Below are 21,808 nucleotides of genomic sequence, written 5' to 3'. Positions count from 1 at the left end.
GAATACACGGATGAAACAGAACAGCCATGTGTTCAGAATTGTTGAAACTGGTTGATTGGGAGTTCAATATATTCCATTTTTTATAGGTTTGAAAATTTATATGAAAACAAGTGTGCAAGAGACTTCTGGGTAGATAAGGAAGAAGGAAGTCAGATACAGGAATTTCCATTCCCCAATTCCTAATGAAAAGATCAAAAACTGCAAAAAATCATTGTGGCCCCAGTGACCCATCCCCTCTTCTGGCATTTTCATCATCCCACATTGAATCCAGGTTGGTCTGTGTGATGAATATTACATGACAGAAGTGATGGTATGTCACCTCTGAGATTAGGTTATAAAAGACAGTTAGTATAAGACTAACAATCTTACCAACTTTGTGTTTTGGTAGTTTCTTCTTCACTGCACTCCAGGTACAATGGCCTTGCTATCTTCTGGAAAAAAAAAAAAAAGCATATTCCTCCCTTTTAGCCTTTGAAATTGCTAGTCCTTCTATCCAGAATGTTCTTACCCAGGTCTCTATGGATAGAGATGCTGCTCCTTTACATCATTCATGTCTCTGTTCAAATGACATCTTGCCAGAGAGGAACACCTTGTCTAAAATAAATCCCATTCCCATGCCATCATTCCCATCTCCTCACTCTGCTCTATTTGGTTCATTTACTTTTTATTGATTGAAATTATGTTATTTATTGTTTGACTAAATGAATAAATTATAGGTCTGGATAGAGCTTCCTAAGCAGGAATAAATATAGACATGGGAACCATGCAAACATACTTCATACTTGAGGTTTGTATGTGTGTATATGTATGTGTGTGTGAGTGAGAGAGAGACGAAGCGAAACAGAGGAATGCTAGTATGACATGAGAAAACCTGACATATTTAGGAACAAATGTAGTAAAATGACTGCAAGACTTGTACTTGGAAAACTATGAAACACTGCTGAGAGATGTTGCAACCTCAATAAATTGAGAGATATATCATGTTCATTGATTGAAATACTCAAAATTGTGGCAGATTGCATTTTCCAAAGATGGACACCATAATATATTCCCTCCCATATGCTTTTCTTACAATGTAACATTAACACTCTTCCATTGAATGGTCCATGGTCATTCCCCTTGAACCTGGGGGGACATTTACACAACTGGGTTGACCACTAGAGTATGGCAGAAGTGATGCTTCGTGACTTCTAAGGTAGGTCATAAAATGTCCACACACTTCTGACTGGTTTTCTTGGGATGATTCACACTCTTGGAATGGATGTAAGAAAGCCACATTGCCATGGAGAGGCAGAGTTTTATATGGAGAGAAGCAGAGACCCCTGGCCTTCATACTAGCTGAGCTCCCATTTAGACATCCAGCACCAATTGCCAGCTATGTAAGTGAACCATCTTGGGAGATGATCCACCAACCCCCAGCTGACACCATGTGGAGCAGACAAACACTTACTGTTAAGACCGGACCAAATTACAGATTTGTGAGCTGAACCAATGATTATTGGTTTAAGTCAATAGGTTTTGGGTGGTTTGCTATGCTGCAATAGGTAACTGTTACAATTGTTAAGATTCATTCTCCCCAAATTGATCTATAGCTTCAATGCAATCCCAATTAAACTCCCAAAAGATTTTTTGAGAGAGAGTCTTGCATTGTTGCCCATGCTGCAGTGCAGTGGCGCGATCTCAGCTCACTGCAACCTCCACCTCCTAGGTTCAAGGGATTCTCCTGCTGCAGCCTCCCGAGTAGCTGGGATTACAGGCAAGCACCACACCTGGCTAAATTTTTTTTTGTATTTTAAGTAGAGACGGAGTTTCACCATGTTGGCCAGGCTGGTTTTGAACTCCTGACTTCAAGTGATCCACCTGCCTTGGCCTCCCAAAGTGTTGGGATTACAGGCGTGAGCCACCATGCCTGGCCCTCCCAAAAGTTTCTAAAAATAGAAATTGACAAACTAACTCTAAAGTTTATATGAAAATACTAGACTGGGTGAAGTGGCACAGGCCAATAATCGCAGTACTTTGGGAGGCTGAGGTGGGAGGATTGCTTGAGGACAGGAGTTTGAGACCAGCCTGGTCAACATAGTGACACCTTGACTCTACATAAAAATTTTGAGTGAATTTTTGAATATAGAGTGAAGTAGGGGTCCAATTTCATTCCTTTGCATGTGGATATCTAGTTATCCCAGCAGAATCATCTGGAAGAGGTGATTCTTTCCACATTGAATTACCTTGACACCTAAAGTTAATTTTTTTTTTTTTTTGAGAGGGAGTCTCGCTCTGTTGCCCAGGCTGGAGTGCAGTGGCATGATCTCGGCTCACTGAAACCTCGGCCTCCCGGGTTCAAGCGATTCTCCTGCCTCAGCCTCTTGAGTAGCTGGGATTACAGGCGCGTGCCACCACGTACAGCTAATTTTTTGTATTTTTAGTAGAGATGGGGTTTTACCATGTTGGCCAGGCTGGTCTCGAACTCCTGACCTCAAGTGATTTGCCCGCCTTGGCCTCCCAAAGTGCTGGGATTACAGGGGTGAGCCACTGTGCCAGCCTAATTTTTTTTTAAAGATAAAAAGAAAACAAAAAAGAAATCACTGGAATGCTTGGGGGAGCAGAAGGTAAGGAGCTCTCCACCAGCTTTCCTGTTAGACCCCACACCCCTAATCCAGAGGCCAGGACATTTCTACTGCCATCCAGAGGCCAAGAAACCACTGCCAGAATCACACATCCCTGCATCGGGTAAAAAGCAGTGCAATGGAGTCTTGTCAGCTCCAGAAAAAACACACCAAAGCCCACATACCACTGCTGGCAGAGGAAGCATGTCTTTTGCTTTCCTTCAGGTTTCCAAGTCATCTCATGAGTTTATTTTATTAACAATATCTAGGCTGGGCGTGATGGCTCACACCTGTAATCCCAGCACCTTAGGAGGCTGAGATGGGCGGATCACTTGAGCTCAGGAGTTGGAGACCAGCCTGGCCAACATGGCGAAAACCTGTCTAGACTGAAAATACAAAAAATTAGCCCGGCGTGGTGGCGGGTGCCTGTAATCCCAGCTACTTGGGAGGCTGTGGCAGGAGAATCGCTTGAACCCAGGAGGCCAAGGTTGTGGTGAACCGAGATGGAGCCACGGCACTCCAGCCTGGACGACAGAGTGAGAGTCCATCTCAAAAAAAAACAAAAACAAAAACAAAAACAAAAAAACAAAAAACCCCAAAAACAATAAACAACAAAACACACAAAACACTATATGTAGATGAAACACAGAACCCTGGAGGTAAGAGAATCGAGTAAATGTAGTTTAAAGGCTCCTGAGATAAAAGGGGATGGGAATCAGTAAACAATATACAGCTTATCAACCAGTCCCAGAAGAACAAACGCTATATGATTCCATAGGAGGTACCTAGAGGAGTCAGACTTACAGAAACAGAGTAGAATGGTGGCTGCCAGGGGCTGGGAGCAGGGGGAATGGGAGTAGAGTTTGTCATGCAAGATGAAAAAGTTCTAGAGATCTGCTGTATAGAATTATGCGGGTATATAACAATACTGAAGTGTACACTTAATAATTTAACATGGTATTTCAGCCAATCCTGTTTGAAAAGAAAAACAAAACAGTTGGGTGTGGTGGCTCATGCCTGTAATCCCAGCACTTTGGGAGGCTAAGGCTGGTGGATCACTTGAGCCCAGGAGTTCAAGACCAGCCTGGGTAACATGGCAAAACCTCATCTCTAAAAAGAAATACAAAAATTAGCCAGGCATGGTGGCTCATGACTGTAGTCCCAGCTACATGGGAGGCTGAGACACGAGGATTGCTCAAGCCGGAGAGGCGAAGGTTGCAGTGAACTGAGATTGCACCACTGCACTCCAGCCTGGGTGACACAGAAAGAACCCGTCTCAGAAACAAAATTAAACAAAGATGGTAGATTTCATGTTATGTATTTTGTTACCAGAGTTAAAAAAAAATACATATATATATATATGCATATACAAATACATACAACTTATTAAGCGACCATTTACATTTTGCCCTCTTTATATTTTACAACTAAAAGAGTATCATGTAACATCTTATGCACGTGCAGTCTTATGATAGTTCTTATTCTTCTATTTTTCCCCAAATGGCTGGGGGAGATCTAGATCCATGCTGTTCTTTTATGTTTGTTATGGAGGAAGCAACTGTTAACAGATTTTCCAACTCAGAATCTGCTTCAAAGGGATGAGCTATTTGGACCCTTTTCAGAAACTTGCTTGGGGCAAAAATCATTAGTAATAATGACAATCAATTATAATTTTATTATTTTATTTGAGGTAGTTTAATGCGCAGCCTTAAAAACATACATTTATTTATTTATTTATTTATTTATTGATGGAGTCTCACTCTGTTGCCCAGTCTGGAGTGCAGTGGCATGATCTCGGCTCACTGCAACCTCTGCCTCCCAGGTTCAAGTGATTCTCCTGCCTCAGCCTCCCTAGTAGCTGGGATTACAAGCATACGCCACCACGCTCTGCTAGTTTTTGTATTTTTAGCAGAGACGGCATTTTGCCATGTTGGCCAGGCTGGTCCTGAACTCCTGTCCTGAAGTGATCCACCTACCTCGGCCTCCCAAAGTGCTGGGATTATAGACATGAGCCGCCAGGCCCAACTTAAAAGCATTTTTATTAAAAAATCATGAAAAAATTCTACATATTTTAAAAATACCTAGTTAATATTTTCGTATATAGCTGTTATGGGCTGAGTAGCATTCCCCTAAAATTCATATCCTAACCCCCAGTACCTCAGAATGTGACTATATTTGGAGAAAGGGCTTTAAAGATGTAATTAAGGTTAAACGAGGTCATTAGCATGGGCCCTCGTCCAATATGACTGGCATCCCTCTAAAATCAGACAATTAGGACACAGACACAAAATAGAAATTGACAAGTGAATTGTAAAGTTTATATAAAAAAACTAGATACGGTGCAGTGGCAGCTCACGCCTATAATCCTAACACTTTTGTGTGAGGACACAGGGAGAATGGGCCATCTGCAAGCCAATGAGGGAGACTGTAGGGAAAAGAAAGAGAGATCAGACTGTTACTGTGTCTACGTAGAAAGGGAAGACATAAGAAACTCCATTTTGACCTGTACCCTGAACAACTGCTTTGCCCTGAGATGCTGTTAATCTGTAACTTTGCCCCAACCTTGAGCTCACAAAAACACATGTTGCATGGAATCATGGTTTAAGGGATCTAGGGCTGTGCAGGATGTGCATTGTTAAAAAAATGTTTACAGGCAGTATGCTTGGTAAAAGTCATCACCATTCTCCAGTCTCGATAAACCAGGGGCACAAAATGCACTGCGGAAAGCCTAAGGGACCTCTGCCCTGGAAAGCTGGGTATTGTCCAAGGTTTCTCCCCATGTGATAGTCTGAAATATGGCCTCGTGGGATGGGAAAGACCTGACCATCCCCCAGCCCGACACCCATGAATGGTCTGTGCTGAGGAGGATTAGTAAAAGAGGAAGGGAGGCGAGACATGTTGGCAGCAATGCTGCTTTGTTATTCTTTACTGAGATGTTTGGGTGGAGAGAAGCATAAATCCGGCCTACGTGCACATCCAGGCATAGTACCTTCCCTTGAACTTATTTGTGACACAGATTCCTTTGCTCACATGTTTTCTTGCTGACCTCCCCACTATCACCCTGCTCTCCTGCCACATTCCTCTTGCCGAGATAGTGAAAATAGTTATAAATACTGAGGGAACTCAGAAACCGGTGCCGGTGCAGGTCCTCCATATGCTGAGCGCCAGTCTCCTGGGCCCACTGTTCTTACTCTATATACTTTGTCTCTGTGTCTTAATTTCTTTTCTCAGTCTCTTGTCCCACCTGACGAGATATACCTACCGGTGTGGAGGGGCAGGCCACTCCTTCAGGAGATCTCAGAAAAAACTGAACCTGTTGACACCTTACTGTTGGACTTTCAGCCTCCAACAGTGAGAAAATAAATGTCTGTTGTTTAAACTACCCAGTCTGTGGTACCTTATTATTGCAGCCCTGGCAAATTAATATAATAACCTTCTAGCTTTTTCCACATGTACACATGTATCTGTATGTACATATATTAATATATTTGTGTTTTTCTGGCCAGGCATGGTGGCTCACACCCGTAATCCCAGCACTTTGGGAGGCCAAGGCAGTTGGATCACTTGAGGTCAGGAATTCGAGACCAGCCTGGCCAACCCAGTCTCTACTAAAAATACAAAAATTAGCCAGGTGTGGTGGCGGGTGCCTGTAATCCCAGCTACTTAGGAATGTGAGGCAGGAGAATCCCTTGAACCCAGGAGGCAGAGGTTGCAGTAAGCCAAGATTCTGCCCCTGCTCTGCAGCCTGGAAGACAGAGCGAGACTCCGTCTCAAAAAAAAAAAAAAACAACCAAATCAAAAAATATATATATAGATTTTTTTTCCCAAACAGTAGATTCACACTAATTTCTATTTTATAGCCTGCTTTTTAAACTTTATGTCTATAAGCATTTTTCTACAATGTAATTTTAAATAACCACCTAATACAGTCATAGTTGATTTAATCAATCTTCTGCTAACTTTTAGATTTTAAAAATTTTTTATAGAAACAGGGTCTCACTGCTCCTCCTGCCATCTTTCTGCGCCGCCACAATGGTGCGCATGAATGTCCTGGCTGATGCTCTCAAGAGCATCAACAATGCCAAAAAGAGAGGCAAACGCCAGGTGCTTATTAGGCCGTGCTCCAAAGTCATCATCCGGTTTCTCACTGTGATGATGAAGCATGGTTACATTGGCGAATTCGAAATCACTGATGATCACAGAGCTGGGAAAATTGTTGTGAACCTCACAGACAGGCTAAACAAGTGTGGAGTGATCAGCCCCAGATTTGATGTGCAACTCAAAGATCTGGAAAAATGGCAGAATAATCTGCTTCCATCCCTTCAGTTTGGTTTCATTGTACTGACAACCTCAGCTGGCATCATGGACCATGAAGAAGCAAGATGAAAACATACAGGAGGGAAAATCCTGGGATTCTTTTTCTAGGGATGTAATGCAGCATATATTTACAAACCAAATGCCTCATGGACAATTAAAAAAAAAAAAAAAGAAACAGGGTCTCACTATTTTGTCCAGGCTGGTCTGAAACTCTTGGCCTCAAGTGATCCTCCTGCCTCCACCTCCCAAAGCACTGGGATTACAGGCCTGAGCCACCACACCTGGCCTTAAGATCATTTTGATTTTTCATTACCATAATTAATAAAGCGATGATCATCTTCTGTCTCTGACTAATTCCCTAGGATTACAACACAAGGAGTTAGTAGGTCAAACAGTATGCATATTTTGAAGGTGTAAAGAGGAAAAAAAAACATTTTTTTTCCTCTACTCACACATCTCTCAATACTTCTGATCACCAAATGTATGGTTTTTTTTCTCCCCCATACTGACCAGTTCTCCAGCACTAGCTGGGTGTCCTATAATTCAATTCATGTCTAATACTACCTGGAGTTAGTATCAGATCCCACAGGGTGAGGGCCCAGTCCCACAAGATTGTCCCTCCCTTCAGATGCAATCACAAGTAGTAGGTCCCTAGAGAACCCACGATGTCTGTCTGACTTGGCTACAAATCAGAGGTTCCAACCCCCTTCTTGGGTTTGACCATTTGCTACAGTAGCTTATAGAACACAGGAAAGTGCTTTACTTTATTACCTGTTTACCCTAAGGGATACAACTCAGGAACAGAAGGACATTTATCACGTAAGACAGGGGTCCCCAACCCCCGAGCCCCACAACCCCCAGGCCAGGGGCCAGTATCAGTCCATGGCCTGTTAGGAACCGGGCAGCAGAGCAGGAGGTAAGCAGCTGGTGAGCGAGCATTACTACCTGAGCTCCACCTCCTGTTAGGTTAGTGGTGGCATTAGACTCTCACAGGATCATGAGCTCTATTGTGAATTGCACATGCGAGGGATCTAGGTTGCGCACTCCTTATGAGAATCTAATGCCTGATGATCTGAGGTGGAACAGTTCCATCCCAAAACCATCCCCCGCCTCCCTGTCCATGGAAAAACTGTCTTCCACAAAACCAGTCCCTGATGCCAACAAGATTGGGGACTGCTGACCTAACAGACTGCAAAGATGTTATGAGCTGTGTGCCAGGAAATGAGGGTAGCAACCAATTTTTTTTTTTTTTTTAAGACAGGGTCTCACTCTGTCACCCAGGCTGGAACACAGTGGCATGATCACAGCTCACTGCAGCCTCTACCTCAAGGCTTAGGTGATTCTGCCACCTCAGCTTCCTAGGTAGCTGGGACCACAGGCATGTGCCACCATACCTGGCTAATTATTTGTATTTATGTAGAGACAGGGTTTTGCCATGTTGCCCAGGCTGGTCTCAAACTCCTGGGCTCAAGCAATCTGCCCAGCTTGGCCTCCCAATATATTTCTTATTATATCACAACATTACAGAAGGCTTTTAATATTTACTACCAAATTACATTTTAGAAGGTTGAGACCAACTACTTACACTCCCACCTAAAATCTATGAGAGTGATCATTTTCATATGTACTACCTGGGTATTATAATTTCTTAGGAACACCGGGTATTATAATTTTTATAGATCTTTGCCAAATTTGTGGGTAATATAAAGTATCATATTGATGTTTAAACTTCATTTATTGGATTACTAATGAGAATAATGCCCCTTCCCACACTCTTTATTTGCCACTTACGGGTTTTTATTCAGAAATTGCCTGTTTATATATTTTGCTATTTCTCTCTTGGGCCTTTTGTCTTTTCCTTATCTGTGAGGTTTTAAAGCATTCTCCTAAGCCTGGGCATCATGATGAAACCCCGTCTCTACAAAAAAAAAAAAAAAAAAAATTAGCCAGGCATGGTGGTGCGTGCCTGTAGTCCCAGCTACTTGGGAGGCTGAGGTAGGAGGATCACCTAAGCCCAGGGAGATCAAGGGTGCAGGATTAGATGAAGGTATGCATTTTTGATAAGAATATCATGGAAGTGGTGTGCTTTTCAGTACATCATATCTGGGGGTACATGATATAGATTTTTTTTTTTTAAGATGGGGTCTGGCTCTGCTGCCCAGGCTGGAGTGCAGTGGTGAAATCTTGGCTCACTGCAATCTCTGCCTCCTGGGCTTAAGTGATCCTCCCACCTCAGCCTCTGGAGTAGACGGGACCACAGCGGCACCACATCCGGCTAATTTTTGTATTTTTATAGAGATGAGGCTTATCATATTGCGCAGGCTGATCTTGAACTCCTGCTCTCCAGGGATCCACCCGCCTCTGCCTCCGAAAGTGTTGGGAATACTGGCGTGAGCCACCACTCCTGGGCCACAGTATTTATATCAGAAAAAAGTCAAATACTGTACCTGAGTTTCAGGAGCAGGAGAGAAATAAGGGAAGAGTTGTATAAAGAAGGGCGGTCAACTGTCTTGCTGGCGTTCACATTCCCCCATGTCTTGAGATCAGGTGTGGCTGTGTGACTTGCTCCGGCAACGAAAGGGGAGTAGAGGAGGTGCGTGTGACCTCCAGGCAGATCTAACAGCCACCATGGAGGCCTCCATGCTTGTTCCCAAGTCTGCTAAAAGACGGACAATGCTACTGATAGCCCAGGTTCCTGAGACAATATTCCAGCAGAATCACAGCCAATCTGTGATACATTGAGTGAGAAATAAACCTTTGTTGTTAGCCCTGAGATATGGGAGTCGTTCGCTGCTGAAGCATAACTGAGCCCATCTGGACTCCATCAGAGTTTTCCAACTTGAATAAATGTCCACAATGGGCCATGCAGGGTTCTAGGTGGGTATCCAAAATGTCATGTAAGCTGGGCGCAGTGGCTCACGCCTGCAATCCCAACACTTTGGGAGGCTAAGGCAGGCAGATGACTTGAGGTCAGGAGTTCAAGACCAGCCTGGCCAACATGGTAAAACCCTGTCTCTACTAAAAATACAAAAACGAGTTGAGTGTGCTGGTGGGCGCCTGTAATCCCAGCTACTCGGGAGGCTGAGGCAGGTGAATTGCTTAAGCCGGGGAGGTAGAGGCTGCAGTGAGCCAGGATCACACCACTGTATTCCAGCCTGGGTGACAGAGCCAGACTCCATCTCAAAAAAATAAAACAAAACAAAACAAAACAAAAAATGTCATGTAAGATGTGTCATTCTGAGCATAACTTTTCCTTACCTTCCTATCCAAGCAGATGGCAGGTTCTGGGTTCATTGTCTCAGGACGAGTGTTAAAGGAAGGAGAATACATTGTTGAATAAGGTTTATCCGTATTAAGATTATACTATGTGTCTTTGAATCAAATCCATCTTTGTGATAAAACAAAGAGCCTCTGAGGAAAACCAAAATGTTTTCCCTAGGGTTCAGTCCTGGGGCAGCCTAATTGGATTTGGGTGCAAAAAATGTAAAATGTTCTCTAATTTTAACCCTCATCAGCCTAACTTTGTACAACAGTTGTTAGGGTCTTCCTAGGCCGGTGGGTGGCTCCAATACTTAAAACCGTAAAAACGGAGCTTCGGTGTATTCCATTGTTTCCTCAGTGGTGAGTTCTCTGAATTAGTTTTCTTCCTGCACTGTTGGGTGATCCTCTTTGCATGGAGACCCCCTGGCTGGACGGCCAGCCATGCCTGCTTGAGGGTCTCACTAAACGGAGAGGCACAGTGTTTTCCCAGCATTACGGATGAAAACGATGTGCTGCTGAGCAGAGGGCCCGGTGGCTGCTCTTCCAGACTTGGTATTCTTATCCTCGCTACTGCAGGAAACATGTTCTCTCCGGCCCATAATGGAGGGTGAGATGGAGACCTGTGTGTATGTGGAGATGCGTAGTCATCTGCCGGCTTGGCTGCTCCCCTGCCACACCCCAAGTCCTCCCTCTGCAAGTTGCCTCAGTAAGCCCCCTCCTGCTCCTGGATTCCACCACTTGTAGCGATGACAGGCTCTTTGGCAGGGGTCCCAACTTTTACGGTAGTATTCTCCCACGCTTGCTAGCAGCATTTTAGGCTGCAGTTTCCCTCTTCAATACGATCCCGTATGTTTTCGTTTTCTCAGAAATTTCTTAGTTTCAGATCCACCAAGCCTTCCCTTTCTTGTTTTAACTTTGCCAATGTATTTCTCTGTTCTTTGTTTTGTTTTTGTGACAGTCTTGCTCTGTTTTGCAGGCTGGAATGCAGTGGTGCAATCTCGGCTTACTGCAACCTCTGCCTCCCAGGTTCAAGCGATTCTCCTGCCACAGCTTCCGGAGTAGCTGGGATTACAGTCATGAGCCACCACAACCGGCTAATTTTTTTTTTTTTTTTTGGAGAGACGGGGTTTCACCATATTGGCCAGGCTGTCTCAAACTCCTGACCTCAAGTGATCCGCCAGCCTCAGCCTCCCAAAGTACTGGGATTACAGGCGTGAGCCACTCTGCACCTGGCCAAAAAGGGTATCATTTCTAAGATTCGGTGCAGGAGTAGGGGTAGGGAGGATCAATATGCTTAGTCCAGTAGATCGTTAAAATGTGTTTTTAAAAAGTTTGTCCTCTTAAAAGAGGAAACTGCTTAGCAATACAGGCACTTGGTAAGAAACAGTGAAAGCAACAGCGAACATCTAACATTCACTATCTATGTGAGCTCTCTGCGGGTTACATTTAAATCTCACCACTTTATGAGGTAGATACTATTAGTATCTTCACTTTATAGATGTGGAAATGGGACACGGGTTAAATAACTCGGCTAAGATTACACCACTAGCATCAAGAAGAGCTAGAAGTTGGGTGGTCTGCCTCCAGAACCTGGTATGTAGCCCCTATGCTGTGATGTGTGCTACAATGTAAACCCTCCAGGAATTTAGAAAATGGTTACAAAGGCCGGGTGCAGTGGCTCATGCCTGTAATCCCAGCACTCTGGGAGGCCGAGGTGGGTAGATCACCTGAGGTCAGGAGTTTGAGACCAGCCTGGCCAACATGGTGAAACCCTGTGCCTACCAAAAATCCAAAAAAAAAAAAAAAAAAAAAAAAAAAAATTAGCTGGGCATGGTGGCGCACACCTGTGATCCAGCTACTCGGGAGGCTAAGCCAGGACAATCGCTTGAACCCAGGAGGTGGAGGTTGCAGTGAGCCGAGATCACACCACTGAACTCCATCCAGCCTGGGCGACAGAGCAAGACTCCATCTCAAAGAAAGAAAAGAAAATGGTTACAAAGTTAGCGTCCCAACTCTGAATAGTGTTTTGTTTGGCAAGGGTCTGAAACAAGGCAAATTGTGGCATGTCTGGGTAACAGGTGGATATGATGAACCAGTTTGGATCTGTGTTCCAGAACCTTGATTTTTATTTTCCATCTCTCCCTTACTACTCCTTTACTCCTACCCAGGTGACATGGATGAGCAAAAACTTGGTAGTCATCACTGACTCCACTCTGTCTTCCACACAACTCATCAGCAAACCTGCTTTTATTCCTTTAAAATATAGCCTGAGTCTCACCACTTTTTATATCTCCATGGTATCTGGGATCCAGAGATCACCGTGTCAGAATCAAAAAGCTGTCCCCAACTGCCTCTGAAACCCCAGGATGCTGAAGAACCCCAGACTGCTGCTCCAAAGGAATTCTCACATCCTGTGACCCTGCTGGCTGGCACAAGACTCACCAGAGCAACAGAAAACCACCCCCCACCCGACCTCTGTCTGTCTCCCAAATCTTTCCCTTCCGTGAACTCCACACTTCTCTCTTGGCTTGGAGATGAATTGGCTTCGATATATTTCTATGTCTCTCTTATCTCATTAGATTACCACTTCAGAGAGGGACTGTGCTCCAAGATTTTCCTGTTTCCAGTAGTACCTGGAATGCGGCATGTAACTGCCACTGGGAACAAGGAAGTTTTCTAGAGGAAAAGCTGAAACCAAATGCGGAATTTCAGCATAACTATCTCATGACATAGCCAAAGGGAATTACAGAGATGTGAACACCAAGTTGTTTCTACCTAATACATTGGACATTTCTTAGCATCTGGGTTTTTAAATGTATATATTTTTGAAATCACTGTTTTAAGCAGTTTTGATTTAGTTGATAATAAATTACTTAATTTAAATAATTACTAGGCCATTTAAATAAGTAAATGACAAACATCATTTGTAGTATGAAGTATAGCTCAAAACCATCTTCTTTTTCTTTTAATTCTTAGGGACTAACACCTTTGTCTTCACTGCTACACTCAGTTAATGTTTAGAGCCAATTCTTGCTTATGTTTTGGAAGTTGATGATTTAGACCCTCCCTGACAAAAATAAATCCACCTACACTTGGTTTAATCCTAGGAAGTTGTTTCAGTTGTAAACCCTTTCAGAAACAATCCTCAAATAGATGACACAAGTAAACCTAGCTTTCAGGAAAACATCTGTCCTATTTTGGGGAGGTTCCCAAATCTACACAAGTTCATTTACTTTTATGTCACAGTTGTATTTACATGATATTATACAATAAACTGATCTACCAAGAGAAAAAGATACTTCCGATATTAAATGCCAGACACACTATATATCAAGATAATTAATAAATACTAATGCTTTTACAAACAGATATGGAAATACTCAGGTTTATTCTTTAGTATTTTATTCTATTGGCTGGTTTCTATGGTTGTAAACTGCCACAATGCTTCTCTTTCATAGTATTAGACATTCTATTTGCTTTTTTTTTTATTTTGGGACAGAGTCTCGCTCTGCCACCCAGACTGGAGTGCAGTGGCGTGATCTTGGCTCACTGCAACCTCTGCCTCCTGGGTTCAAGCGATTCTACTGCCTCAGCCTCCCAAGTAGCTGGGACTACAGGCGCCACCACCACACCCGACTTAATTTTTGTATTTTTAGAAGAGATGGGGTTTCACTATGTTGGCCAGGATGGTCTCGAACTTCTGACCTCAAGTGATCCGCACCGCCCCTCAACCCAGCCTCCCAAAATGCTGGGATTACAGGTGTGAGCCACCACGCCCAGCCTCTACTGGCTTTTGAAGTAAAAAAAAAAATTCCTGATTCTGCCCCCACTACACACACGTGCGCACGCACACACACACATGGAGTACTGCCTCTAAATACAAAACTCCGCAAAATTACAGTTGAAAGATAAGTGTTTTATGGTCTTAATCTCTCACTCATAGAAACAGGTTTGGATTTGCTCTGTTCCCACCACCCTCTGCTAGAATTTACAAGCTTAACAGTTAATATCTGAATTACTGTGACTAACCGTGTGTATGGGCATAAACCCACAGATGAATTCAAATAATCTTCAAGAGACTGGAAGCAAAGCATACAGTATAAAGTTTCTTGTAAAAATAAACTGTAAATCTATCTTCATCCCTAAACTTTCAGTAACTAAACACGAAGGGTGAAGTGAGATATAAGACCCCGGAAATCAGACAAAGGTCTATGAGTATCTTGAGCTCAGAATAACCCCAACATTAAAGTGTAGTAAACTTAATTATAAGCCTTCTTCTGCTGCACAGCATGGTAACACCTCCCTTATCTGGTGCTCCTTTTGCAATCTCAGATTATCTAGTATACAGTTAAAAATTATTTTTTTCTTAAAAAAGCCTTTCAAGAGGAAGAATACCTGTCACTAAGCATTTCATTTGTGTAAGAGGTAGGAGGCACCCTAATTAAGTCCACTGATGTACTGTGTACAGAAATGTTACATAATTGATTTAATAAGCTTGGTTGCCTTATTTTTTTCCTTGACCACTTTCCACTCTTCCTAACATACTGTAAGTCAGCAACTTGGAAACAAAATAAGTTAAGGGGTGCTAGAAACAAATAGTTGTATGAAAAGGATCAAAAACACAATTCCAGAAAAATACAGGTCTGCAGCCACTTATGATGCGGGGGAAATAGTTTATGATGATAGTCCTAAATTACGAAGGAAAAATTAAAGTGTTTTAATATATTCTAAGAAAGCACAAGTGTACGATCCATTTAATACTTTCATCAAATGATTAAAGTAAAACAAACATTAGTTCTTAGTAAGCTAAGCTTCATTGATCTAAAATATTTACCTACAGGATATGTTTTCTTCCTTGAGAATGCCATAAAATGAACAGACCTGTAGTAAAATCAGAGCTCCTAATCTTCACTGAAAGAAAGGGCAATACAAGCTTATAGAGAAGAAATAAGAATTTCAATTTCCCACCAATCGTATACATCATAAAGCATCCTGGGATCTAAAACACACATACCACTTAACAATAACGTTGTGTTGCTTGTTAACTTTGGTGCATTGATTAAAAGTTATCTGAAACTTAAGAATCTAGTCACATTCAATATAAATATCCTAGACTTTAGAAATCTGGATTATTTTGGCCAAAGTGTGGTGGCTCACGCCTGTAATCCCAGCACTTTTTGCGGGGGGGGGGGGGGGGGGGTGGTTGGAGGGGGGTTGTGGTGGTGATGGCTTGAGGCCAGGAGTTTGAGACCAGCGTGGCCAACATGGCAAAACCCCGTCTCTACAAAAAATACGAAAATTAGCCAGGCGTGGTGGTGCAGGCCTATAATCCCAGCTACTCAGAAGGCTGAGCGGCAGGGCGATAACTTGAGGCCAGGAGTTTGAGACCAGTGTGGCCAACATGGCAAAACCATGTTTCTACAAGAAATACAAAAATTAGCCAGGTGTGGTGACCTATGCCTGTAATCCCAGCTACGTAGGAGGCTGAGGTATGAGAATCGCTTGAACCTAGCAGTTGCAGTGAGCCGAGATCATACCACTGCACTCCAGCCTGGGCACAAAGCAAGTCTCAAAAAAAAAAAAATCTGTATTGACAATGTCCCCAAAATCATATTAGAGCAGACATTTAGTGTCCACGGCCTAAACTTTTTAAAGTATATGATAAGATTATAATTAGGACAATTTGGGACACGACTAATATTTGAAAATACAGAACAGTACTTTTCTCTCTTCACAGTGTACCAAACAGAAATATTTTTTGTTTAAAATGTTTGCAAAAAGTAACATGCTATAATAATGAGTGGTAATAAATACATAGTAAGAAGTCATAAAAATGTTCTGAAAATTTAAGAAGTAGGACCTTGCCTTTAGATCAGTAGTAGTCTTAAATGTCAACAAAACCTTTTATGACTGTTTTTGTAAAAGATTTTGTAAAAATTCTACTTCCCAGATTACCAATCCTTTTACTACAGCTCAAAATTACAGGGCTGCATTGTAATATCTGTAACTATGGTTTCCATTTTATTTTGGAATGGAAACTTCTGCAAGTCTAACATTACACCAATGTCATCTTGCTTTACATCACCTTATTAGAATGTTAATGCACTTCAGAATGAAAGTGTGCCATATATTTTCATTTCAAAAACACCCACAAACTAAAATAGATATTTAAAATCTTTATTGTTTCATCATCAAAAGTTTTCTTTCCATAGAAGAATGGTAATGTTGTATCAGTGCATATTCTATGGAAAATTCGTATCTCAAGTAACTAGCCTAGAAATCAGAGACAGCACTATGTCAAGCTAGTATACAAGGTCAAAGACACAATGCTGCCAATGCAATTAGTATATAGAAAGAATACGCAGCTGTTAGAAAAAGTCTATGGCCAAGTGGATAAAACAGTAGCAGTGCACTGCACTGACATCCAGAACAGAAAATAGGGAAGGACCAGAGAATGCACTTCCTGCAAAAAAAAGTCCAGTAGATCACAGGCACAAAGAGTTCCCAACTGTCTCACCAGCTCTCTAACTCATGTGTACCTGCACCTTCCTCTTGAAGTCTGAACATTATAATACCACAAGCCACTTTCAGCCTCCAGTGGGAAGGCTCCAGCCACACGCCGATATTTCGTCCTGCTTCCCGTCATCTCATATCTAAAAGTCATGGCTTAAGTTAGGCAATAAAACCTGTGGCTTTAGGCATCTTTAGTAAAAAAGTTGAACAAATCCCAAATTTATTCCCATTTTCTTGAGAAATAAACTTCATAAAACAACAGACAGCTGTCATGATTACTGAGTTTTGGCTGATGGCGAAATAATTTTTATGTAAGTATACTGAATAAACATACAAACAAATATCCTTAACAAAATACTGTCAGACCAACTTGAATGTTTTTATAACCCACACCTGAAAAAAGTCCTGATAATTATTAGATGTAAATGACCACTATAAATTGATCATGCCTGGTTACTGGGAATTTTTTGGTCAGGTATGTTTCTGAAGCTGCTATATAGCTGGACTTGGCTACTTTGCATTAACTCACACAACAAATGCCTTTTATAAGGAAACAGCAGATCTATCATGATGAACTCAAAATCAAAACAGTTCAGAGGTATACAGGAGACTTGTCTTAAAAATACTTTTAAATTACATATGATATAACCTTAGAGAATAAGAACTACTATTACCATGGTCTAAATCTTAAACTGTTAATGCATGAATTATCTGTAAGACTAACAAGTTACTTGTTAATCATGGCAAGGCCTTGCAGGGGAGGGGGCACTCTGAATGTACGGCATAGCAATTATTTTCCAGGTAAGTAAACACTTCTAAGTGTTATTAAACTATATTTGAAAAGTTATTTTATGTAATATATACAACATACCAAATAAGTCAAAAGGAGGAAGCAGAGGAAGGTTTTCTGGCATATATGATGCAAACATACAACTGTCCCTCATCAGTAGTGGTTCCATGTATGTCCATTTTAACAGGGTAAAACATGAAAGGTTGATAGGAGGTCACAAATTTCACTTATAAATAGAAACAGGATTCAAAAACTGGAACTTCAATGTCATTTCTTCCCACATTGCAACTCACTCTAACAATAATAAACATAAATAAAAACCCTATCTCAAAAATCTGTTTTTACACCCTTAAAGTTTAACATAAATTCTTCTAACAATTGAGAAGAAAAGCACTCCTCTGTAGCAATTCCATAAAATAATTTTCAATCCACAAAACATCTGTCTACCAGTAAAACCAACAACCCTTAACGGAGGGCATGGGCATTAACACTCGGCCCCTCTGAGGTATAAATGCAGCTATATTTGCACTGAGTATACAGTCTATAACGTATGCCAACCGTCTGCATGTCTGCATAACATTGGGAGTGATATCATCCTGACTGATTGAAAACTTATTTTTATAATTTTTTGTAATAATGGAGGCTAAATAATTTTAAGAGAAAAGATGTACTTGACCAGTAATAGAGCCGGCGGAATTCTGAATTCCTAACCAATGCAAATGATTACATTAAAAAAGTGTTTAACATTGCATATTGATTCCAAAAAAAATCAACCTAACAGGAAAAACACATAAATATTTAAATTCAGCAGGACACCACAAAAAGCATACTATAGATAAGTGTGAAATCAGTCAAGCTTTTCCAAAAGAGAAAATCCTTTTAATCCTTCAGCAAGTCTCTGTGAAAATAGTATGCTTACAATAAAAGTGAGAAGGGAGCACCTAAAATACCCCCAAGAGGCTTGCTATACCATTCAGCATTAACTGCCCCATCTCCTGTGTGCGTGAATGGCCAAGAAATGACAGGAAGTCCATTTGACAATAGTTCAGTAATTTCTTTTCACCACTGCTGCCAGCTGAAGTCGTCATTGCTTCCAAAGACCAAGAAAAAGCCTAGTATAGTTGCAAAGATGACTGTGTTTCCTGTGAGAACAAGTGCACAAGCTCCCCACTCAATCTATGGAAATAAGATACACTCAGTCAACAGGCATGAAAAACGAAAGGAAAATGAAAAAAAAATCAAGGCTCTAGTTGTATCCTGATTATGATCTAAAAGAAACATGGCTTGTAACAATAATTGTCACAGTGCTGAACACATACTTATAAATATATATAGTATAAATATATAGTAAAAAAATATAGTATAAATATATATAAATATATATAGTATAAATATATTTATAGTATAAAAGTGGTACTTTTATACTAGTATTTTCATTTACCTTTGGTTCCTTTAAAAAGAAAGTCATGAAATGACCATTCAAAAACAAGCTTGACTTCTGGGCTATGAAGCAGCAGCATAAAATTCTACAAGTTTCTGTTTATAAAGGAATGTGCTTACTCTTCCTTAATATAAAAATCTATCTAGAGTAGATTAAATTTTAGCATATCACAGATGGAAACACACCCATGTACATTCTTTTGAAGGGGTGGGAAAACAATTGCCTTCTCCATATGGCTGTCTTCTCTACCTCCCCAGAGATGAAGGCGCGTGGATCAGTGAGTTTGGGAGGAAGAACTGAGTACCCGTAGCCAGCCCCTTCCCCTCTTCAGTGCTTTTCTGCCTGCAGAGCACATGCATCTTCTCAGGTCTTCCATATTTTAGGTTTTACAGGATAGGCCTGGGTTGTTCAGCACTGGGGGAGTTGATATGCTCAACTCTGACAGTTAAGTATTAGCAAGCCAGATGGGTGCGGTGGCTCATGCCTGTAATCCCAGCACTTTGGGAGGCCGAGGCGGACGGATCACGAGGTCAGGAGATCGAGACCATTCTGGCTAACACGGTGAAACCTCGTCTCCACTAAAAACACAAAAAATATCAGCTGGGTGTGGTGGCGGGCACCTGTAGTCCCAGCTACTCGGGAGGCTGAGGCAGGAGAATGGTGTGAACCTGGGAGGCAGAGCTTGCAGTGAGCTGAGATCACGCCACTGCACTCCAGGCTGGGCGACAGAGCAAGACTCCATCTCAAAAAAAAAAAAAAAAAAAAGAAAAGAAAAAAAGTATTAGCAAGCCAACAGCTGCTGCAGATCCAAGCCACGTTCTCCAATATCACTTTTATTAGTTAACAAGAACAAACAATAAAGTGAGATTTTAATCTCTATCTTCTAGGCTCTTATGTCTTTCACCTCTTTTCATATCATTAACAAAAACTTTGCTTGAGAAAAATGTAACACATGTTCAATATAAAATCATTAATGGAAGAATATATTCACTTACCAGATGTGCTCTGGCAAATACAATAGGGAGTCCAAAAGCTGATACGACAATTCCCGTCGTAAGAAAGATGGCAAGTTCCTTACAAGCGTTACTCATAGCATCTGTATCATCCACTAATCTTCTTGCTATGCAGTATGGAATAGGTGAAAGGATGTAAAAAAATAGAACAAAGAGGGGCCAGTATTTGCTAGAAAAAGAAAAATAAGTTAATGTAATTTTTGCTACGTCATTTTCCTACACACAAAATATGGTCTTTTTAAAAAATCAAGATTCAATCGCTTGACTTCTAATGGATGATACCCAACCTTAGCATAAAGCTGAAACAACCCTAAACTTCCCTTACAACACGAGGAACTCCCAAATTACAGAAATCAAAATACAGAAAAGAAACTAAAAGTAATTTTGAACACTTTCAGTCAGAATATGGAATTTATCACAATAAAAATAGATGGCTTTTACTCTACATCTAGTTAACTGTATTGTACCACAGTCATTTCCTGGTTTTGATAACTATGGTTATGCAAGATCTTATGACTCTGGCAGGCTGTATGGAGGGTACAGGGGACCTCTGTGTATGATTTTCACAACTTCTTCAGAATCTAAAATTGTTTCAAAATAAAAAGTTAAAAAGAAATAGATGCCCTTAAAACTACCATAGAATAAAATAGGTATCATGGTGGAGATCTGATTATACAGAGGCTAATGATAGGCAGCTACTTATGTTTCCTAAATTTTTTTTTTTTTTTGAGACAGAGTCTTGCTCTGCTGCCCAGGCTGGAGTGCAGTGGCATGATCTCGGCTCACTGCAACTTCTGCCTCCTGGGTTCAAGTGACTCTCCTGCCTCAGCCCCCCTGACTAGCTGGGATTACAGGCGTGCGCCACCATGCCCGGCTAATTTTTGTATTTTTAGTGGAGATGGAGTTTCACCATGTTGGCTAGGCTGGTCTTAAACTCCTGACCTCAGGTGATCCACCCACCTTGGCCTCCCAAAGTGCTAGGATTACAGGCATGAGCCACTGTGCCTGACCATTTCCTAAATATTTTAAGAAAAAAAATTAAAAATTGAATATATGCTTAAGAAAAATAATTCAAACAGTACAAAAGGACAAAAAGTAAAGACTAAAAGTTCCAAATCTCCTCTTGCCCACTTTCCTATTGAGCTTCTCGGGGACCCTTCCACATTTCCACATAAACTTTAAAATATGAATGGGTCCCTGCAGTTTTCTAACAATATGTCTTCAACATATTTACATGTTAGCACTCACAGCTCTTCCTCATTCTTTTTAAGACTGCCTAGTATTTCCATTAAAAGATTTACTATAATTTAACCATTTTTCTTTTGAAGGACATTTAGGATGTTTTCAGAATTTTTTTCCGCTGTTATAAATAAGGCATAAAACAACAAAACAAAAACAAAAAACAAAAAATAAACAAGGCTGCTTGAACATCCATACTCTCCCCCACTAAATATATCTTTGTAAACATCTGCAAGTGGGTTTGTATGAGAAAGTCTAACAAGTGAAAGGGCTAACTCAAAGAATATATACTTTGAGAGCTACAAGCAAACTTATCTCCAAGAAAACTATCTATGTGTACTCCCCCCACAGCACAAAAGAGTGCCTGCTTGCCCTGTCTCTTGTCTTTGTCAATAGATTTTGTTTAGTTTTGAGTGAGGCTGGGGATATTTTTATGTGCTTATTAGCAATTTATAGTTCTCTTTTTGTATTTATTTTTCTATTGAGTTGTCCATCTTTTTCTAATTTATCTAAATGTTAAAATGTTAACTTTGAGAAGTTCTTTCTATCCTAAGGAAAGAAATTTTTTTTTTTTTTTTTTTTTTTTTTGGAAACAGAGTCTTGCTCTATCACCCAGGCTGGAGTGCAGTGG

The 21,808-nt window shown here is 41.1% G+C and overlaps 2 protein-coding genes across 11 annotated transcripts in view; one reads left to right on the top strand and one right to left on the bottom strand.

Annotated features, from left to right (window-relative positions):
* LEPROTL1 (leptin receptor overlapping transcript like 1) overlaps window positions 1–21,808 on the bottom strand; it is a 45,329-nt gene that overhangs the window by 15,262 nt on the left and 8,259 nt on the right. For 7 of the 10 annotated variants that reach the window (XM_055348341.2, XM_063709182.1, XM_063709180.1 and 4 more), the window contains exons 3-4: window positions 19,921–20,107; window positions 9,368–9,576 (exon numbers count right to left, since the gene is read on the bottom strand). In XM_055348341.2, coding sequence (XP_055204316.1) covers window positions 9,368–9,576; window positions 19,921–20,107 — 396 coding nt within the window. Of the gene's footprint in view, window positions 1–9,367; window positions 9,577–16,342; window positions 18,661–19,920; window positions 20,108–21,808 lie in introns of those variants that run through there. The other 3 variants (XM_031013805.3, XM_055348342.2, XM_031013803.3) reach the window with 2 other exon arrangements.
* LOC101150855 (small ribosomal subunit protein uS8-like) lies at window positions 6,620–7,021 on the top strand. The gene has a single exon (XM_055348343.2). It carries the CDS (start codon window positions 6,636–6,638, stop codon window positions 6,987–6,989), a length of 354 nt encoding a protein of 117 aa, XP_055204318.1. The 5' UTR covers window positions 6,620–6,635; the 3' UTR covers window positions 6,990–7,021.

This window comes from Gorilla gorilla, chromosome 7 (assembly GCF_029281585.2).
Source record: "Gorilla gorilla gorilla isolate KB3781 chromosome 7, NHGRI_mGorGor1-v2.1_pri, whole genome shotgun sequence".
Taxonomy (NCBI): domain Eukaryota; kingdom Metazoa; phylum Chordata; class Mammalia; order Primates; family Hominidae; genus Gorilla; species Gorilla gorilla.
Note: the sequence above shows the minus strand (reverse complement) of the source record. Positions and strands in the feature narration are given on the sequence as shown.